At 37.4% G+C, this 22,989-nt stretch overlaps 1 protein-coding gene across 1 annotated transcript; it reads left to right on the top strand.

Moving 5' to 3' along the window:
- Positions 1 to 4,326: 4,326 nt before the first annotated feature.
- LOC308660678 (B2 bradykinin receptor-like) lies at positions 4,327 to 16,688 on the top strand (the record flags this gene model as incomplete). Its single annotated transcript, XM_081315176.1, has 2 exons — positions 4,327 to 4,354; positions 15,566 to 16,688. The coding sequence occupies exons 1-2, from the start codon at positions 4,350 to 4,352 to the stop codon at positions 16,686 to 16,688; spliced, it is 1,128 nt and encodes a 375-aa protein (XP_081171302.1). The 5' UTR covers positions 4,327 to 4,349.
- Between the last annotated feature and the right edge of the window lie 6,301 nt (positions 16,689 to 22,989).

The following is a 22,989-nucleotide window of genomic DNA, read 5'->3' as shown; positions in this document are numbered from 1 at the left end:
AAAAAAAAAGGCTAAGCTATTATAGCAGGCTTGCAAATCACCCTAAGGCAGAAACAAACCAATCACATTTAGCAGGACTGCCGTCTCAACCAGAATCTCCTTAACCCATTTTATCTTGCTGGGAGTAACTGCTGGTAATTCCACACTTCTGAGAGGTTTGAGAAGCCAAAGTGAGATGTCACTTTGGTGCAGCGGTAGTGCCAGTGTTCTGGAATGGCCTCCCTTTGGAAATCAGAAAAAGAATTGAAACAAAGATTAACTGAGCATCTAAAACAGTACAAAAACAACAGAATAAGGTTACCTGCATTGGAGTGTATTACAAGAAACAAATAACTAGCATAAATAATAAAAGATGTCAACTCTGTAATATCAAATATAAGCACAAGCTCAATGCAAGAAAAAAAACAGTTAATATACAGCTTGTACCTTAGATGCAAAGTCAACAAAGAAGAAAAAAGCCAAACAGTGCACCACCAAAACAGAGATCAGACTAGAAAATAAGATCAATATGCTAAGATGCAAAGATTTCATCTGTTCTGGACTTCCTGTTTGGTCACTGATGGGATGAGTGGAAAAAACCTGGCACTCCGGATTTCCAGTCCGGTTTATCTCTGCCCAGTGACCCTTAAAGGGTCGGAAAGTTGCCCTGGAGGGGCAACAAAGGAGGGACACTCCAGGAGCTCAAATCAGGTGACAGCCAATCGGAGCGGACTGAAGACCCCTCTGAAAAGGTGGAGGAAAGGCTGCCAGGTGAGCCAAGGCAGCCCAAGTCATCTCGAGCAGGAAGGGAAGCACTGCAAAACAGCTGACTGTCAACTGCGTGCCAAGGCTGGGTGAGCCAGAATTTTCTTTCCTTCTCCTTGAGGATTATAATTGTTGAGTCCCTGATGGGAAAGGGATGAAAAGCAAAGACTCCCAGAAGGATTAATTTAAAAGCACTGAGTAATTACAAAGAGGGCGAAAGCTAGAACAGATGAAAGAAAAGTTCAAGAACAAGAAGATCAAAGAATACCCAATCAAAAATATCACTTAGAAATAAGGAAGATCAGGAAGCACCAGAGCACCAAATAAGCATATAATAGCTATAGCCAAGAAGATTAGCAAATACAAAGCTCAAATTGCAAATTATCGGCAGATTGTCCAATTTCAATACAATCAGAAATGTTCCTACCAATCCATCAGTGGAGAGACTGCAGTGAATCAGTCAACCCTTGACAAGGAAGAAACTGTGCAGCTATGGGTGCATATATAGGGTAATCCAAAGAAATACAACAAGAATGCAGCTTGGTTAAAAGAGAAGGAAAAGAACAAAAAAGAAGTTGAAATGAAAGAACTTGTAATAACAGCAGAAATGGTGGAAAAAAGGGCAAGGAAGATCACGAATTGGTCAGCACTAATATGAATATAGTGAATATGAAATACATGGTTTTTGGTTGCAGCGTCTGACAGGTCCGCACCCATTCATCACCAAACAATTTAATAACACACTGCAAGGAGGTGAAACTGAAGATTGGCTAAGATCTAGCAAAATCCACATGATACTGAAAGATCCAATGAAAGGGGCAGCACGAGACAACCACCGGCCAATTACCAACAACCTACCAACAACTTTAAAATTGCTGACTGATGTGGTAGCCAATGTAGTCCAATAGCATCTAGTTGAAAACCTGAGCAGAAAGGAAACTGCCCAAATAGCAGAGGGACAAATTATCAGTTCCTAATTCACAAGATGCTTTTGGAGAACTGTAAGACAAGGAAGATCAATTTGAATGTAGCCTGGAATGATTACAAGAAGACACTGGACTCACTGCCACATGACTGAATATTCGAATACTTGGAAATAATAGGAATCAGTAGAAATATCAGAAGCTTTGTGCAAAGATCAGTGGCATAATGCAAGACACAGTTGCTGGTCAGGGATGATAGACTGGGAGAGCTTAACATCAATAGAGAAATCTTTCAAGGAGCAAGGAGACTTCCTACCACCAATGCTGTTTGTCACTGCATGTCCATACATCATGTGCTATTTATGCCAAATGTGCCACTTATGCCATTTATGCCATCATGTGGCATTTTAACATTGAAATTTATGCCTACCTCATAATAAGCCTGTTCCCTCAGGTTAATAAGGGTGTTAGAGAAAAACACAGGTATGCTAATCAGTCAACTTAAACCAGGCGGTCAAATTTACCCAGAAACCAAATTTAATCATATTATATAGAACTAAATTAAATTTACCCAGTTAATCATGTTATGGGAACAGCTAAATCTAGTCAATGTCGTTGAAGGACACAGAAAGAAAGAATGGCTAAAAATATAGGGCTTACCATTACAGACCTGATTTCTGAAACCTACCAGAACAGGATTTCTCCCTACCAAATAACTATAGTGTAACTAAAGCCTATCTGCCCAATTGAGAAAAACTAGTGAGATTTGCCAGTACTCCCCCCAATATAAAGCTTTGTGGAATGTAAGCAGCTCCTGGTGGTGGAGCTTAGGTGGAGATTCTGTTTGCTAAATGGTGATTGTTAATTTCCAGAAAAAAACAAAGTCATTTGATTTGGTTAGATATGTTGTTGGGAAAAGGCCAGCAGTCATTAAGCCAGTCAAAAACTGATAGAACTGCTATTTGGAGAAGCATTATATTCCCCCCCCCCAAAAAAAATACCATCATTTATTTTTTATAAAACACATTTCTAAGGCCCTCCAATTCCAAAATAACGCTGGGTAGCTGACAATTTTTAAAGGAAGAAACATCACAATATCAAAAAAAGATGATAGTTAGCTAGAGACAAAAATACAAACCCTTTTTTCCTTACAACAGCACATAACTTAAAGGGGCCCAACTGCCACCCTACTCCAAGCCAAAGAGAATGAGCCAAGTTTCAGGTTTGTTCAAAAGGAGGCAAGGCATGGGGTAGTTTGAATCTCTGGGCAATCTGCTGCAGAAGGCTGGTGCAGTGACAGAGAAGGCACATTTATGGATACCACTAGATGACACTGTTTACTCAATGAGATCGTGGCTATGGGAGACAGGTCATCCTTCAATTCATTAAGTTTTATGCCATGTGTTGTGATTCAGGGTCAGCCTGTGGGTTCGGCAGTTGGGTCGGACGATTCAGAGGAGGAGGAGGAGGGTGCTGGAGAGCTTGCTGAGGATAGCCTTGAGGCTCCGCAGAGCCCTCAGCCAGGCCCCTCCCATCTGGTTACGACGCAGACCCAGCTGTGTGAGCCTGACAGCATGGATGAAGATGACCCACAGCTGGCCCTGTTCAAGGACGCCCGACGCAGGAGTAAACAGAGGAAGGCAATGGGGCACGTCGGAAGGAGGCAGAGAGAAGCCACGCCCTGAACTGTTTAAAAGGGGAATGTGTGGGAGGGCTGGTTTGCTGAAGGCAACCGTTTGAATAGCTCCTGTTTCATGGTTTGTGTTTGCTCTGTTTGCTCTGTTTGCTCTGTTTGCTCTGTTTTATGTTAATAAATTTGGCAGGCTTAGTTCCAGCCTCTTGCCGTTTTGTAAAGGGGTTGTCCCTGCCTTTTCTGCAGGGCCAGTAGTAGGCTGGTACAGAACACCATGTAGGGCTATGTGTGTGGTAACCATCATCATAATTCACCCAAAAGTAAACAGTGCAGCTTGTGGAGTAGTGGTCTTATATGTAGGTAGAATGACACTTACCTGTAACAGCTGACCATACCCTCCAATCAAACATGGACCAGACACAGGCACAAAACCTTCCAGTAAAGTATTTTTTTCTCTTCTTCCACTCTAGTCTCATATAATTTTACAACCCCTGGTGTCCCATTAATACATACGTACACTTCCTCCAGGTGGTACTTGTGACATAATCTCAAATTGTCATTAATGTTTACCACTTCTATTACAAATGTACAGGAATAATTGAAGAGCAGAAGCAGGCTATTTATTTAAACATTTTAGAAGGCACCCAACTCAAACAACTCTAGGTGCCATACAAAAAAGGAAAAAGACAAAAAATCTCCAATTGACAAATGAAAAAAGAAGACAACACAAACCATATAAGCATAATGAAATGTAAGGTAGATTCATATTTTCATCCAGAAAAAGGTCTTCTCTTCCTGAAATTACCAGTGTCTTGGAATGATTTATATTTTATTCTCAGTGGCTCATCAAAAGCCCACAATTTCATAAGGCCAAAAGCAGCTGCTTTGAGAACACTAGAAGAGATGGGTGTAAGAACATAAATCAGTTTCATCTAGGGTGGGAGGAGCTGTTTCAGTTCTTTCCAGAAAAGCAGCAGCAGCAGCACAAAGTGATTCATAAAGGCAGCTACAATTTAAGTGAACATCCAAAGCCTGAAGTTTTTGCTGGAATGAGGTATGTACGGTACATCTGTTTTTCTTTGAGTAAATTGTTAAATGTAAAACTTTCCTAAATCTTTCTGATAGTTCCTCCTTTCTCCTCCTTAAAACTTTTGCTGGTTCTCTAATTCCTATTTTTATCGTTAAATACAGTGATTAATTAGATTATTTGTCCTGGCACAAATTAAAAAGACTTACCATTGATTGATAATAGATATATATGCGTATCTGGTTTTGACTATAGTATACTGCAATAAGTGCTTTCCAGGCAATTAGAAGAACATAAGAAACATTGGACACAAAGACTTTGGAACACACTATGGAGTAAGAGTGGATGCAGTGAGACTTTAAAAAAACAAACGGAAAAGCTGTACATTTTAAATGAATGTTTCCTAACCTTTCCAGAGGGACTGGAATCAGCTGCTGTAATTTTCCTGGGCAGCATGATTGCTTTGTTCTGTATGTGCCTGAATATTCATTTTGCTTGGCTATGTTGAAGCACAACTAAATATGGCCCTGATGGCTGAAAACCATGGGAAACACATTTTAATATGCCAGGACCACTATAACCTGAGGAAGGTTGTTAAAATCTAAGTATTGTTAAATAAGTCAAAATTCTTTTTTTTTTTAGCAGTTTTAGAGGAATTTTATTTAGGCTGATGATAGTAAAGCTTGCTGGTCAGAAGCTCTATGCAAAAGTCGGGCCTTCAGTCAAGATGAGATTTGTTGGTAACATGATGATCTTTTTAGTTTTTCTATTTTTTAAAAAAAGGGAAAGAGAAGAAAACCAGAGAGATGAAGGAAGAATACATTAGCAACAGAACTAAAAAGTAGCCCTACATAAAAAAAATATGAAATGGATCCTGTGCCATAAAAATTACTAGATGAAGCTGCTATTGTGAACAGGACAGTATAATAGGAACAGCCATTCTCAATTTTCCTACAGCAGGGAAAATGATTTGGTTTCCCCGAGATGATTTGGACTTCAGCGATCATCAGTGTTCATCTTGGCAAAGGACTGTGGGACTTGTAGTCCATAATATCCAGAGGCTATCACATACTTGCCTTTCTTTATCCAATGGCCTTGATATAGAAAATATTGTAGATTAGGTTGGACTACAATCCAACTGCCTGTTTACTAAGAAGGAAATCCTCTGAACTCATTCAGACTTCCCTCTTAGTAAACAAATAAAATATTCTACACAGTGCTTTTTTTGTAAAAGAAAAAGGTGTCGGAACTCACACATGTCATACAACCCGCCTTGCCTACCCTACAAGGTTCTATCCAAAAAAGGTGCCGGAACTCCGTTCTGAGCGTTCTATGAGAAAAAAAGCCCTGATTCTACAAATGCATAACGTAAACCATATTTTGACAGTGTAATGTGTGAATCCAACTGCGGATACTTTCACCCTACAGTAGCACAGATGTAATCTAGTAAACTGGAGCTAAGGAAAATGCGAACAAGTTGCTGCACTTCTGCTCTCTAGGTCATGAGAGACTTTTTTGGTACACTTCCATAATTCATTATCCTCCTTCACAGAAGCTGGCATATGCAGTTCCTCATCTAGCATATTGTTTACTAGATATTTTGGGGCAATATTCCCTGCAGAAATGATATCAAGGTGTAAGAGACTTTTTGAAAAGGACATATTCACTAGAACAGAGACCCCCAATCTTTGGGGCATGGTTTCATGTGCTGCCTGGATCCAGTGGATGGTGCTTGACTTGTTTGTGCGACCCGGTTCCTGGTATGTTGTGGCCTGCTGCCGGTCCACGGACCAGGGGTTGGGGCGCCCTGCACTAGAATGAAGCAAAAATGCTCAAATCAACACTCTACTTATTTTAGTTCTTTGAATTAGTAACATGAATGAGATCATAAAATCTCCAGGAACCACAAGTAATTTCTACTTTGCAAAATTACTAATGCAGAAATAGTCTTGATTCATGAAAAGAGGTGCCAACTTGTCTAGAGAAATAATTGGAAAAGAAAACTCGAGCTTGTTTTTAATTTCATCAGATGATTTCTATGAGCAGCAAAGAACCTTGATAAAAAGAATTTAAATACATAAGCTTTATTTTCTTGGTGAGAATCTGCAAAACTAAATAGGGTGCTTTGTTGTTATTATTTTACTGACAGCCCTTTGAAGAGAATGAGAAAGCTTTTACGATTGGCATATAATCATTAGGAAGACAGTTTTAGCTAAAACATAGAATTATTTCTATTACAGTAGCCTTTTAGCAATTTTATTTTGGAATTATTGTATAGCAGTGCGCTGCACTGGCTTCCGGTTGCCTTCCGTGTGAAGTTCAAGGTGCTAACAATGACATTCAAAGCCCTACATGGCATGGGTCCGGACTACCTACGGGAGCACCTTCTGCCGATGTCAGCACCCCACCGTCCTGTGCGCTCCCACAGAGAGGGCCTCCTCAGGGTGCCACCGCTCAAGGAATGTCGGCTAATGGCCCCCAGGGGGAGAGCATTCTCAGTGGGTGCGCCAGCCCTCTGGAACACCTTACCAACCGAAATCCGGATGGCCCCTGACCTCCGTACCTTCCGTCGCGACTTAAAAACTTTCCTATTCCAGCAGGCTGGCCTGGCATGATAACGTTAATTGGGGTTCCAGTTTGTGTTATTAGTGTTTCTTATTATTTTATTGTTCGGTCTGTATACCTTCCTTCCTCTGTACACCGCCCCGAGTCCCTCGGGAGAAGGGCGGTTTATAAAAACTAATAAATAAATAAATAAATAAATAAATAAATAAATATATCAATTAGCCTATTTTGTAAGCATGGGCCAGTCAACCAGGAAAAAAAATATTTTACAATATACCTTTAAACATTTTGATTTGATATCAATCATCTTATAATAGCTGCACATCAAACTTATATCAAAGATTCAGAAACAGTCCCAGAAATTATCCTTAGCAATCCAATAAAGATGTATCCAGACATGTGCCAAAACCTCTGGTTAGAATTGTGGATTGAAAATAAATTACATTGTCTTGAGGCTAACATCATGCTGAGGGTGGTTTAAATGTGAATTGGTGAGTCAGGTATTCTTTATACTCAGTGAGGCTTATGCTTTGCAGAAGTTTTTTTTAAAAAAAATATTCAGGGCAGTTCTAGGGTTGTGGGTAACCTCAAAATAGCCCAGTGAGCATTGTGATATTTTCAGTGGCCACAGTCGGGTGAAGAGAAATGGAACAGGGTGAGTTTGTGATGCTGATGTGGTTTGAAGAGTAACACTTTATTTATTCTGACCAATGCAGGACATGAAAGAACAAAAACATAATTTTTATAAAAGATTCTACCAGCTGACTCCTACAGCCAGCTGAAAAACTGAGGGGATTAGAGAATTAGCATCCTGGGATTCTACAGGGCTTTGTGACTCAGGGGAAAAATAATAAAAAAAGTTATTTGTTTTGATTTTTGCCTCAAACTTTAGTCTTTCTGAGAAAAGATACACAATGCAACTGGAAAATGTAAAGTTTCTTTGCTCTGTCATCTACCTGCTTGCTCTCTATTGCATATCCTATGGAAGTAATTTGTTAACTTTCTATTTTACCAAGAAATAATTCCTTTATCGGATTGGGCCACTGCCCCTTCTGTTGTAGTATTCTGTTCTCACAGTGGCCAACCAACTGCACAAAGAAATCCACTAATATCTTTGTAGATGACCTTCAAAGGCATCAAGGCTAATAGCCACTGATCTTCAAGGTTTCCATGTATTGGACAGACCTTGTTTTGAAACTAGCATCGTAACTCATCATAGCAAATACTAATGTGTTGAATTAATGTGTTATGTTAAAAAGATCCATATATATATATATATATATATATATATATATATATATATATATATATATATATATATATATATATATATATATATATATATATATATATATATATATATATATATATATATATATATATATATATATATATATATATATATATATATACATACATACATATATATACATATACTTTTTGGTCTACTTTAGAGTCTATCTTTTTCATTCCTGAATCATTACTGTATTGATTTTCATGCTTAGTTATGCATTTCTATCTGTGTGTGCTTTTTTATGATGTAAATTTAAGTCTAGCTATTATTAGTATTAGAAGAATTAGAATTAGATTATAGCAATTCAAAAAGATTGGCTCAAATAAAATTGTGGCTTTGTTATTGCCCAACTTGAGTCTTAGATAAGAAAACTATCAGTTGAAATGAGAATAACTCTACCAATGAATGGGAAATTGGACAAAGGCTTCTGATATTAATCTAATATGCTAGTGACTGAAAATAAAATTTCCTGAGGTAAGGAAGCAGATTGCGTGCCCAGAAGAGCTAAACTAAAACTATTCCACTTGTAACAAGCTGAGTCTATATCCACTTGTGCAGGAAGTTGATTTCCATCTACTTAGCTCTTCTCAGAAATATCCTGAAGAAACCATTTTAAACTGACCAGGATAGAATTGTGCTTTAATGAAGTTTCCTGTGTTTCATGCAGAGCTCTTTTCCAGTTTCTGGCATGCAAGCACTTTCAGGCAATCAGGAATATAGTACAATCCTTCTTCCCAACTGCATGGTGGGAACATAACCTCAAATGTTGCAGGCAACAAAAAGTAATGAAATCACTACTTGATAGCACTTTCTGGTAAATTATGATTTGTGTAAAACTAAATTATTTTTAAAAAACAAGTCTAGGGTGTTCATAAATGCAGCATAATATCACAATGTTAAAGTTGCCAAATGTATTTTAACAAAAAAAAATATTTATTCTCTCAGAAATATTCTTCACGGTAAATACTGGATGATTGAGTAGCGAATTCAAACTGTTTGAGCATCCTGGTGTTTGAGTCAATAGAAAGTGAGAAAAGGAGTTAGCTAATTTAATTATAAGAATTTAACATGCAGCTTTTTCTCTTTTTCCTTTTTGCTGTGGGTATCAGTAAAGTTTTGGTTTGCTACCATTAGCATCCATTTCTCTAACTCTTGGTAAGGGTGAACTTCCATCTGGATTTCCCCCCAATTACTTCTCTATAATATAATATTTTTATCCGTGGGCTGTTAGGCTTTTAAATGGGACATAATCTTATGCAGAATTGACTTGGGAGGCCGGTGTGTGGTGTAGTTGGTTCACATGGTGTGGTAGGATGGAGGGTTTGTTGTCTCTGTGTGTTGGGGGGAGAGAGCACGGGGGGAGGCTCAGCTAATCTCAATGTACACATGTTGTACTTTGACAGTAAAGGTTTATATATTTATAATAACTAAAATAAGAGATGAGCAGAATACTCCTAATGGAATGAAGATTACGCTGTACTTCAAACAAAATGTAGACAGACAGGCAGAACTTTATTTTGCTCATTGACCAACAGAAGAACAATCAATAAAATGAACAACACGAAACTACATGTGCACTATGAAGCTTAGGTCACTACCAGCCCTTTTGCATGGACTTTTGACCACAAAATTATTAACAAATTCTATCTTCAGGTTGGTGTTTATTTCATTTATCCAATTTAGACACCACCCATCCCACTGTCTAAGGCAGGGATCCCCAACCTTGGCAACTTTAAGACCTGTGGACTTCAACTCCCAGAATTCCCCAGCCAAGATGACTGGCTGGGGAATTCTGGGAGTTGAGGTCCATAGGTCTTAAAGTTGCCAAGATTGGGGGCCCTGATCTAAGGGAATCTGGGTGGTTTACAGATACTGATACAGTATACAATCCACCTTCATATCAGAAAGAAGCAGCTCTTACATTACATCTTGCCCTCATGGAAGAGGCTTTGCATAACATCTCTTTGGTTCTTGTCGTACAACCCTGAATAGTGAAGGACATTTTTCTGTTGTTACATGGTATTGAGCTCTAATCCTGATTTAGGAATAAGCTGTGTGACATTGGGCTAGTCACTTTCCCTCAGCACATCCTTCCTCATAGGACTGTTGTTGTGGAGAAAATAAGAAGGAGAAAGAAGCGTTATGTATGTTCATTCCCCTGAGTTATTTATAAAAACAATCAAGGTGGGATAAAAAAAATAAAATAAAAATATATCATGGATGATTTTTTTTAATTACATTGACCACCAGGAGGCAATATGCAATGCATTTCAACCTATTTGGGACTCATCAGGCATACACATAGCTACAGATTTTTTTCTAAGAGCTTCAAACTCAAATGGTACTACTATGAACCATGATTGGCTTGAAACTAAACATTAAGAAAACCAAAATCATGGCATCCAGCCCTCTCAATTCCTGGCACATAGATGGGGAAGAAATGGAGGTAGTGACAGATTTTATTTTCCTGGGCTCCAAGATCACTGCAGATGGGGACTGTAGCCAAGAAATTAAAAGACGCTTGCTCCTGGGGAGGAAAGCCATGGCAAATCTAGACAGCACACTAAAAAGCAGAGACATCACCTTGTCAACAAAAGTGTGTATAGTCAAGGCTATGGTCTTCCCAGTTGCAATGTATGGCAGTGAAAGCTGGACCATAAAAAAGGCTGAGCACCAAAGAATTGAGGCCTTTGAGCTATGGTGCTGGAGAAGACTCCTGCGAGTCCCTTGGACTGCAAGGCGATCAAACCGGTCAGTCCTAGAGGAGATCGACCCTGACTGCTCTTTAGAAGGCCAGATCCTAAACTTGAAACTCAAATACTTTGGCCACCTAATGAGAAGGAAGGACTCACTGGAGAAGAGCCTAATGCTGGGAAAGGTTGAGGGCAAGAGAAGAAGGGGACGACAGAGAATGAGATGGCTGGATGGAGTCACTGAAGTGGTAGGCGTGACTTAAATGGACTCCAGAAGATGGTAGAGGACAGGAAGGCCTGGAGGAACATTGTCCATAGGGTTGCGATGGGTCAGACACGACTTTGCAGCTAACAACAACAATGAACCATGAGTCCCAAGTAAGAGGAAACCAGTCAGATATTGCTCCCTAGTGGTCAATACAAGCAATTAATAAACTACAATGTTAAACCTATAGCAAGAGATACATTAAGTAAAAAAGTAAAAAAAAATCATCTTGAATTTTTTTTATCCTTCCTATGTGCACCCTATCTGAAAATAAGCATATTAAGGGTAATTAATTTTAATTTTAAAAGAGAATGAAATAAAATGAAATAAAATTCCTTTTCCTGTTGGTCTTCAAGGGCATATCAGTCTTGCAGCTTCTCCAATACAAGTGCAACAACTGTCCTACTTTCTCTTCTAAGTGAATCATCTCTGGTCTATTTCATTCTGGAAGGATTTGTTTTGTTTTGGATTCATTATGTTTGTAAATTCTTAGTTAAATACACTGATAATTAAATTTTCAAGTAAGCAATTATTAAAAAAATGGATTAATGGATACCGTTACTTTGTGCAAGGTTTAAAGTATATTCAGGCTATTATGTGACATTTTGCTGTAAATCTTCTGCTTTGGATTTCAAGTGGTCAAGAGCTATGTCAAGGCTCTTGATTCTTCTTTTGATGGTTATTTATTTTTAAACCAAATGTGGGCTGGTCAATATTTCAAATCTGATACCCTAAAATATGGAGATCTTGCTCCAATGTATCCCAAAATGGAGCGTACTCCAACTTTAATGAAACAATACATTTCATGTACCAGAATGTGAACAGAATTTGGCTTGCTGGGGAATTCTGGGAGTTAAAATCCACACAGCTTAGAATTGTCAATGTTGAGAAATACTGCCCTTCATTTCAATGTATTCCCTGTAAATAAATCTCCTTTCTGTTATGCCAATAAAACCTATTCTACTGATCCCAGGATAGGTCCTGCTCTTAGGAAGACTTGCACACACAACAGAGAGAGAGAGAGAGAGAGAGAGAGAGAGACAGAGAGAGAGAGAGACAGAGAGACAGAGAGAGAGAGACAGAGAGAGAGAGAGAGAGACAGAGACAGAGACAGAGACAGAGAGAGTTTCTATTTCCCACAAGCTAGAGAGAATAAGGCATATCAGTGTATATGCCTTGTCTTCTGCTCACCTTCAAGCTGTTAGGAATTCAGATAAAACCTGAAGAATCTGTAATATACTAAATGCATGGATTTATTATACTCACGTGTTGCCTCACTAAGGAATATGTTTCCAGAATGTATGGGTACCGTTCTAACCCTAATCCTTTAAAATTTAATTAAAAAGAAACAAACTACACTGCTTATTAACCATAAATCAAGAAAAATTCCTTGAAATATATTTCCCTAACTAAAGGCCAGATGATCACTGCATAGTTTGAAAATCTGTACTGTTCTGCTGCAGATTAAAATTTGGTTGACTGGGTTAGGAGAAAATCCCTTTCCTTGATTCTACAATAAATCTTTGAATATTTTGTCTGTGATCACATTATTATGCAGCGTAGTGGCAGGAAATCCAGCCATGAGCTCCATTTCCTTTTCTATTGTTCTATGGCTATAAATATATGAGAAAGAATGGCTTCCCGCAATAACATAGAAATCCCTGAAGCTGACCTCCTTGTACAACAAGGGTCCTCAAATTTGGCCACTTTAAGTCTTGTGGACTTCAACTCCCAGAATTCCCTAGCCAGCCATGCTGGGTGGGGAATTCTGGGAGTTGATGTCCACAAGTCTTAGTGGCCAAGTTTGAGTACCCCTGTTATACAATGTCACTTACTAGCAGAATTTGCCACGAAACATTGCTGGGATATGCGCTTGCTCAGGGCTGAAATCTTACTCTTGTCAAGAATCCGTCACTCCTTTCTCCTCCTCAACCCACATGTCACTTTTCCTCAACAATAAACCCAGATCCATATTATAATCTATCTCCAGCTTTTACTAGGTCACCTCACTTGTTTTTCTGCTGTTCTGCAAAATGTGGGCTTTATCTAAGCCTCTTCATAATCTTCCACTGGTGGATGGATGCTGCTATTTTGGATGCATGATCAGGTGGACATAGAATGGAACATTCTTAGAGAGGGTATGGCCAGCTGAAGCCCTGTAGGATTTTACCACATGGTAATATTTTCTATTCCTGTCTACTGCAAAAAATAAATCTCATTGAGTTCAGGTTGCAAGCCATCCATGCTACCTTGGAGTAACTCAGCACCATGTACATCAGAGATATGGTGCTGAGATATCTACATCTATATATCAATATAATCTACGTATATCTATATAGATAATCTAAGATTCAGTGAAATGACGTGACAGTGAAACATATTTTAAGTGCATTTTACTAGACTTATTTTCTCTAATTAAAGATTTCTGTTCAACTAGTTTAAACATTTAGGAAAATAACCCCTTTCATTAATTAAGCAACATGTAAAGCCAAGAATTTTTTTTAATCCCATTTATATCCCACCCTTCTCCGAAGACTCAGGGCGGCTTACGATCTAAGAAGCACAAATCAATGTGCTTAGCAATAGCCTTCATTCTATGTACGGTATATGCCTGCTTATTAGGGCTTTCGCCCCCCCCAGTGGCATTTTTACAAAGTCAGCTTATTGCCCCCAACAATCTGGGTCCTCATTTACCTACCTCAGAAGGATGGAAGGCTGAGTCAACCTTGAGCCTGGTGGGACTCGAACCTGCACTAATTGCAGGCAGCTGGTGTTACTTAAGGAGGCATTAGCCCACTGCTCCACCAAGGCTCTTGCTTATTTGACTTACTTTTATTTTTCTAAATGTAAGCCAAACAGGCACTCTAAATTAGAATCCCCATGGGTTTATAGCAGCTGGGATAGTTTCAGTTCAAAATACTTCTTGTATAATGTGTTGTTTAGGGAGAGAGAGAGAGATTGTCTCTGGTTTATGTTCCCCAGAGCAAAGTAAGTCAGACTTCAAAGCAAAATTCTTCACACATTTTTAAGGCTGGACAGCTACTATCTGTTTTCTCCTTATAAGTCTTTAACTACCAATTCACAAATGCCTGAGCTAACTCATCCCCAAACTGGTTACACTGACCACTATTCACCAGTCCCTGAAAGTACATCTGCATAAAATATCTTAGCCAATTATTTAGCCTTAGTTCATCAAATTAAAAAAGCTATCAACTGTTTTAAGAAAAGTGACTAGTCCAGGGGTAGGCAACCTTGGCTCTTTTATGACTCGTGGACTTCAACTCCCAGCATGGCTGGCTCAGGAATTCTGGGAGTTGAAGTCCATGAGTCATAAAAGAGCCAAGGTTGCCTACCCCTGGACTAGCAGATTCCCCAGCTTCCACCCCACTTCACCTTCCACCAACTAGCAGGAAACCAATCATTTTCTGTAATGTAGGACAGGTTTGGAGAAATGTAATCATACACTGAGAATAGTATGTTTATTCATCAGTCAAGTTGCCCAGATAACAGATTTCATTCATGGAGATGGAGAAGAGGGTGAAGCATAATGGAACATTTGCAGCACTTCTGCTTTATTCAATCCTTCCTCCATGCAACGTACCTTTCAAGCTATTTCTGAATATGAGTCTTCTGATCTTATAAAAGACCATGACTACACCAAATCATAATAGTGGGGTAATGGAACGTGTGTGCATATGAAAATATGAAAGCATGAATAATCTTGTACTTATCTTCAAAGAATAATTTGTTTATGATGATGAAGGTCGGGGTGTCCAACCTTGACAACTTTAAGACGCATGGTGGCTGGGGAATTCTGGGAGTTGAAGTCCACAAGTGTTAAAGTTGCTAAGGTAGGACACCACTGTTGTAGATACTCCCAGGGTGACTACAAATGTCTACAATTAAAATTAAAATTAAATTAAAATTAAATTAAATTACAATATATCCCCAATTGATTCAGCAATCAGCAGGATTTTGTCAATTTCAAAGTACCTGGCAATTCTTAAGTTTCTCTTCAAAACAACCCTGCAACAGAGAATAAGGTGGAAATGAACAAGCTGACTAAAGGAGAGTCAACAATAAAGCCTTAACCCTAATTTGGAGCAGTTAAACACATTACGTTAGTGCTACTGAGGTTTTGCAGGTAGATAGAAAGATTTTTAAATTTCTGCCTATATCTGCATTGTACATTTGACTTCACTGATATATTATCAATGTAGGAATTGCTGTTAGCAAGAACACTTCTCTGTAATATTTTCTTTAGCATCTTGCAGTGTTCCTTGGATATATAATTGCTTTACTTGCTCCAAACAGTTTCTTCTAATAGAACTGAATTCCATCCTTAGTTTTCATTTAAGATTTGATTTTTAGATATTGCACTGAACAGGGATCTAATCCTCTTTTTTTTTTAAACTTTCCAGCACTGAAGCAACGGCTATCTTGGGTGAGCATGGTACAGCCCTTCCTAAAGCAACAGTCAGCTGGAATGAAACAGAAACATCTTGCCCTTGGCCAGAAGACTGGCAATGGTTGTTACGTATCCAGCCTGCCTTCCTCTGGTTTCTTACTATAGCAGGAATAGTGGGGAATATATTTGTTCTCAGTGTTTGGTGCTTCCATAAGAGCCGCTCCACTGTGGCTGAAATTTACCTGGCAAATTTAGCAGCAGCAGACCTTCTGTTGCTCTGTGGATTGCCTTTCTGGGCTATCTATACAGCCAACAACTTCCATTGGCCCTTTGGGCTCATCCTTTGCAAAATCATCAACTCATTCCTTGTTATCAACTTATATTCAAGCATTTATTTTGTGGTCATGGTGAGCATTGATCGCTACTTGGCCTTGGTGAAAACAATGTCTCTGGGACGCATGCGACAACCAATGTGTGCCAAATGGAATTGTCTTGCGATTTGGGTTTCTGCCCTTTTCCTTTGCTTTCCTACTCTGGCATTCAGGTCATTAAAGGGTGTGAATACATACGAGGGCCTGGCCTGTGTTTTGGATTATCCATCTGTTTTTCAGTGGACAATTACCACGGCCGTTTTGCTGAACACAGTGGGCTTTCTGATACCAGTCTGTATCATTACCTACTGTTCTGTTCAAATTATCCACACTTTACAAAATCGTGACACTCAAAATATCAAAACCATTCAAACTGAGAAAAAAGCCACCATACTGGTTCTTGCAGTCCTTCTTCTGTTTATCATCTGCTGGCTTCCATTCCAGATCACCACATTCTTAGACATGTTATTCCAAATAGGTATCATTTCTGGTTGTGATGCAGATAACGCCCTTGGTGTGGCTAGCCAGATTGCTGTCTATTGCGGTTTCATCAATAGTTGTCTTAATCCAATAGTCTATGTCATCGTGGGCAAACATTTCCGAAAGAAATGCAAGGAAGTTTACTTTGGCAGAGTTCTTCGAAGACCTAGCTCAGCATCATCAATGACAACCATGGAAATTTTCCATACTTCCTTTTCTGCAGATACTCAAAGGAAAAAATCTGCTGTGATTTTATCCCCAAAGCATAATTTGCCTATTTCATAAACAAAAAGATAAGAGATTAAGTAAAATTATGGTTTTACGTGGAACCTCATTTTCAGTGATAAAGACTAATGTGTTACTGATTAAAGTTTGGTTTGCATAGGATGCCAGCTCCAGTCAATTAATGGGGCTCAGTTAGTATGTTTGTACATATGTGCTTGTATATATGTGTATGTCAATATCAAATATCTGCATCAAATATCAGATATCCTTTTCACAAAAAAATATTTCTGCAAAGAAAAATCATATACTGTATGTCTTCTCTGGTATTTTAGTAGGGAATTCAAAGGTGTTCAAATACTTGGGAAATCTTTGGATGCACTCCTTTGTTCTGGAATCCTTGCACTTCTGCCATAGGAATACCACCCTAACCATTGTATAGGTTCCTTTTGGCTTGAACGTGAGAGTAAGCATAAATCCTATTCAGATTGCACAGTGAATATACAAAAAGGAGAAGACAACTGCTCTTGATGTGACTTTCATGCAAAAAGCTTAACATCTTAAGTTACAACACATTTTGTCTCAGATCCAAGCATTTACTTTCCTGCCAGATAAGGGTAATCAGTTGTGCAACTGTTTGCCCATAAGGCCCTTTTAACAAAGTCTGGTACTCAGCAAGCAGCCCTACCATGAGGAATACTTCAGACCCATACAGTTCTTATTCACCATGATAGGGAGGTAAAGTTATACAGCTAGTCCTCAACATACAACCACAATTGAGCCCAACATTTATATTGCTAAGTGAAACATTTAAGTGAGTTTTGCTCCATTTTATAACTTTACTTACCACGCTTGTTAAGTGAACCACTGCAGTTGTTAACACGGCTGTTAAGTGAATCTGGTTTCCCCCATTGATTTTGCTTCTGAAAAGATTGCGAAAGGTTATCACATGACCCCGGGACACTGCAACCGTCATAAATATGAGCCAGTTGTGAAGCATCTGAATGTAAATCACATGACCATAGAGATGCTGCAAAGGTCATAAGGGTGAAAAATGGTCATAAGTCACTTTTTCTCTATGTCATTATAACTTTGAACTGTTGTAAGTTGAGGATTCTCTATAATATAGCCCTAGAGATCCTTCAGTAGTTCAGTTGTTTAATAAACTGATTACCCTCCACCTGCTCTGTGTATAGAAGTTAATGGGAGTTTACAAGAGACACATATTGCATTAAAAGACCAAAAGTATCTGGCTAATTCCCGATTGGGAACACATTTTGCATCTTTTGCTCTGGACAAGAAGGCTGGAGTGGTCATTTATTTAAGAAAAGATTTTTCGGCTAGATTAATTGAATTGGACAAACAAGGGAGATATGTTAGTATTGAATTAATGCTACAAGGAAAGAAAGTTCTTCTTATTGGATTATATGCTCCAAATCAACAACAGCAAAAGTTTTTCAAATTTTTACATCAGAGACTAATTGAATTGGATTACAAATCTGTTATTATGATGGAGGACTGGAATGGAGTTTTGGACCCATCTGAAGACAAGAAGGGATCCTTCAAAAACTTTTCTAATTCGAAATTGCCCAAAGCTTTTTTTGATTTGAAGAAGGATCTGGAATTAAGAGATGTATGGCGGGAAAGGAATATGAAAGACAGAGATTTTACTTTTTTTTCAGATAGACATAAATCTTTCTCCAGGATTGACTTTATTTTAATTACTACTGATCTTTTCTCTAGGGTTAAGAACGTTAAGATTTTTCCTAGGACATTGTCGGATCATAGTCCTGTTTGGTTGGAGTTTTTTGCTGAAGATGGTAGTAGAAGATCCTGGAGACTGAATGAAAATTTATTTACAAAGGAGGTGTTCTTGCAGAAATGTAGAGAACATGTGAAAGAATTTTTTGTTATAAATATGGATAAAGGTACATCGATAGGAATGGTTTGGGACGCCAGTAAAGCTTATATGAGAGGGGTCTTGATTTATATGAACAATGCTTATAGGCGTAAGCAAATGCAAAAACGTATAGATTTTGAGGAAGAGATTAAATCTAAGGAGAAAGACTTTATTTTGAATCCATTGGATAATAATTTAAGGATTTCGATACATTTATTGAAAGAACAATTTAGTATGCTATTGGCTGACCAAGTAGCAACTAATTTGCATTATGCTAGACATAATACTTTTTGTAACGCTAATAAGCCTGGTAGGTGGTTGGCTTACCAATTAAGGAAGAAACAGAAATTACGTACTATAGATAAAATAGAATATAAAAAAAAAGAAGTCTATCAACAAAAGCTGATTAAGAGGATTTTTTTAGATTTCTATTCGAAATTATATTCTAGAGAAAACATACAAGCTTTAGATATAGATAAGTATTTACAGGAAGCTCATTTTCCAAGACTTTCAAAAGAACAACAACTTGAGATGAATCGCTTAATAACATCAGAGGAAATCTCTTTAGCTATTAAACAGTTGAAAGTGGGCAAGGCCCCGGGAACAGATGGATTAACAGCAATTTATTATAAAATGTTGTTGGTTGAAATGATTGAACCTTTAAAGATCTTGTTTAATGAAATTCAGACTGGAGGAGCAGTTCCTCCATCTTGGAGGACAGCTTTTGTATCATTGATTCCAAAGAAGGATCAAGAAAGACCTTACTCAACCTAAAAATTATAGACCTATATTGCTTTTGAATACAGATTATAAGATTTTTGCTAAAGTATTGGCTAATAGATTAATGCAAGTTTTAAAACAAATGATTCATAGTGATCAATCGGGATTTATATCTGGAAGGTATATGAAATATAATGTAAGACAAATTGTAAATTTGCTTGAATATTTGGATAAGAACAACCAAGTCCCTGCAGCATTGATATTTTTGGATGCAGAGAAAGCTTTTGATCAATTGAATTGGCAATTCTTATTGAGAGTTGTTGAGGAAATGAATTTTGGAGAAGGATTCTTACATTCTATTAAAGCTATATATCAACAACAAACTGCACAAATTATAATTAATGGGGGGCTAACAGAGACGTTTAAAATTGAAAAAGGTACAAGACAGGGATGCCCCCTATCACCATTATTGTTTGTTTTAATGTTAGAGATTTTATTAATTAAAATTCAAGAGTCCTCTATGATAAAGGGAATTAAAATAAAACAGAATGATTATAGATTGAGAGCTTTTGCTGATGACTTGGTTGTGACAGTATCTCAACCGATACAATCGGTTATAGATTTGATGGAAATTATAACTCAGTATGGTAAGGTTTCTGGGTTTAAGGTGAATAGTAATAAGACTAAGATATTATCTAAGAATATATCTATGAGTGAAAGGGAAATGTTAATTAAATTAACAGGTTTTGAAATAGTAAAAAAGGTTAAGTATTTGGGAGTGTATATTGCAGCTTCAAATGTAAAATTATATAAGAATAACTATGAAACATTATGGTTGAAGATACAAAGGGATTTAAATAATTGGAAAAAATTACAATTATCTTTACTGGGAAGAATCGCAGTTGTTAAAATGAATGTTCTGCCGAAGTTTCTCTTTTTGTTTCAAATGATACCTATATTGAAAAAGGATGCCAACCTTGATGAATAGCAGAAGGGTATTAATAAATTTATTTGGGCGGGGAAAAAACCAAGAGTTAAATTTAAGATTTTACAAGATGCTAGGGAAAGAGGGGGACTCAAGGCGCCGAATTTGAAACTGTATTATGATGCGGTGGTCTTGACATGGGTTAGCGATTGGCTTAATTTAACTAATAAGAGAATACTTCACCTTGAGGGTTGGGATTTGGTATATGGATGGCATGCATATTTGCTTTATGATAAAAAGGTGGATAGTGCTTTTAAATCTCATATTCTTAGAAGTGCCTTGTTACGTGTCTGGAAAAAGTATTATTATAAGTTAAATTATAAAATACCGATTTGGGGAATTCCTGGACACGCGATAGAAGGTGTATCTATGGGAGTGAGTTTGGATATGTTTTCCTATAAGGAATTACTTAGATTGGAAGGGAATGATTGGCAACTTAAATCATTAGATGAGTTAAGACAAGAAAACATAAGTTACTCTTGGTTTCAATATACCCAATTGAAAGCTAGGTGGAAGTTGGATCAGAAGGTTGGCATCACAATTACAGATGAAAATTTAGTAAAACAAATTAGAGATTTAAATTGTACACATATAAAGAGGATATATAATGTTTTAATTGAATTGGATTCGGAAACGGAATTAGTTAAAGATTGTATGATAAAGTGGGCACAAAATATCCAGGAACCAATTCCGTTGGATACTTGGGAGGTAATTTGGGTTAGAAATGTTAAATTTACTCAGGCTCAAAATTTAAGAGAAAATTTTTAGAAAATGTTTTATAGATGGCATCTGGATCCCAAAAAGTTGTCTAACATGTATCCTAACTTACAGTCTAAATGCTGGAGATGTGGTAGTTTAGAAGCCACCTATTTTCATATGTGGTGGACTTGCAGAAATATAAAAGCTTTTTGGGTTAAAATTTGGTGGAACATTCAAAAGATTTTTAAGAGAAAGATAAAGTTCTCTCCGCAATTGTTTTTATTGGGCATTGTTGTAGATTGAGATGTTAAAGAAACCAATTTGATGTTGAATTTGATAACAGCAGCATGGTTACTGGTGGGACAATACTGGAAGAAGGATAGTTTGCTTACCATAGAAGAATGGGTGTTTAAAGTATCGAATCTTGCAGAAATGTCTAAGGTTTCTGCTTATTTGAAGGATCATTCACAAGAAAGATATATTTCAGTTTGGAGGAGATGGATAGATTATATTCAGAATAAATATGGGACTAAAAAGTTCCATTTAGCTTATGAGTAGATTTTAGAGGGATATTGTTATTAATTTTAGTGTTAGTACTTTATATGTATCTATGTTAAAGGGGAGTTAAAGCACATTATGAATTTGGTTAATTTTATATTATGGATAATTTTTAGTTAGAATATGATTATTATATCTATAACCCTGTATTTAGCTCTGGGAAGCGGGGGGGAAGGGGGGTGGTTTGGGGTGGGTGGGTTTTGGGGATATGTATTGTAATATTTTTTTTTTGTAAAACTCTTTAATAAAAAAAAGAAGTTAATGGGAGTGATTGCTAATGGGAATAGCGGCGGGGGGGAGAGAGAGAGAGATAGTTATGGGGCATAGGGAAGGATCTGGAAGTACCAGAAATATTGTTCCATGACATCAGCCAACAGAAACCAACAGAACTCTTATTGGTGTAGCTAGCCCTGAATGTAGTAACAGTGTGAATCGAGAAGTGCCAGATTAAACTTTTTTCCCCTCAGTAAACCACTAGCATATAGAGAAGAGTCTAAAAGCAATGATTCTTTTTATCTGAATCCTATTGCATTGGCAATATACATATAATCAATTGCTCCACCTAACAGGAAGGTGAGTGGAAGGCAGAGCAAGATAGCTATGTTTTGTCAGAGACCAACTAAGGCTTTCAATTACAAATGTTACTATTTTAAATGCTGCCTTAGCTCAGCTGTAAATCTGCATTTCTTTGAGTGGATTTGTTTGCCACTGAAACTATGAATTATGAATATTTGTGTTGTTTCTGTTGTTTTACTTGATGTGCATACATATATGTTTGTAAATATACTCATAAATGCTTATGAACACAAGTAATTTTTTAAATGGTCTATTGCTTTGAAAACAGGATTTTTTTTGTAGAAAATGGCTTTCTCCCAAAGAACTACTATGCTGTATCTTGCTCACTTAGGAATCAATCAGTTCTCTAAATTCCAAAATTGTTATATATTATTTTGTAACCAAGGTCTTGAACTGTGCTTAGCACATGTTAAATAAAATTAATATATGTTGAAATTTTATTTTATTTAATTAGATGTTACTAATCCCAGAATTTTGTATTTTCTAATATTCTCTGTGTAGAGTCCAGAAAAGTAATGGGATGGACATAGCCTATCTATTCAATAGAACCACCTAGTGTTTTGGCATTACAAATTCATCCCTCCATATATATACAGTATAATCATGTTGAATTTGTAGCTGCATTGAAACTGTATTTGTTCTGAAATGCTCAAAAGTATTTCATGAAATATTCAAAAGAATGAATTGAAATTCAGGATGATAATCTGTTGACGTTGTGATTCTTATACCAGGGATATAGCACTGTAAAAGTTGCTGAATTATCTTCCAGAATCTTTCTTTCCTGGTGACTATGGTAGGAATTGTAGATCTACCACATCTAAGTTGCCCACTAACTCCTAATTTATAACCTTCATTGTTCACATATTTTCAGGTATAAAGATATGAACATTTTAAACAGTCTTGTCTAGTCTGGAGTCATTCAGATA

The sequence above is a fragment of the Vipera berus genome, assembly GCF_964194415.1.
Source record: "Vipera berus genome assembly, chromosome: 1".
In the NCBI taxonomy this organism is placed as follows: Eukaryota; Metazoa; Chordata; class Lepidosauria; order Squamata; family Viperidae; genus Vipera; species Vipera berus.
This window is presented reverse-complemented; position numbering and strand designations above follow the sequence as displayed.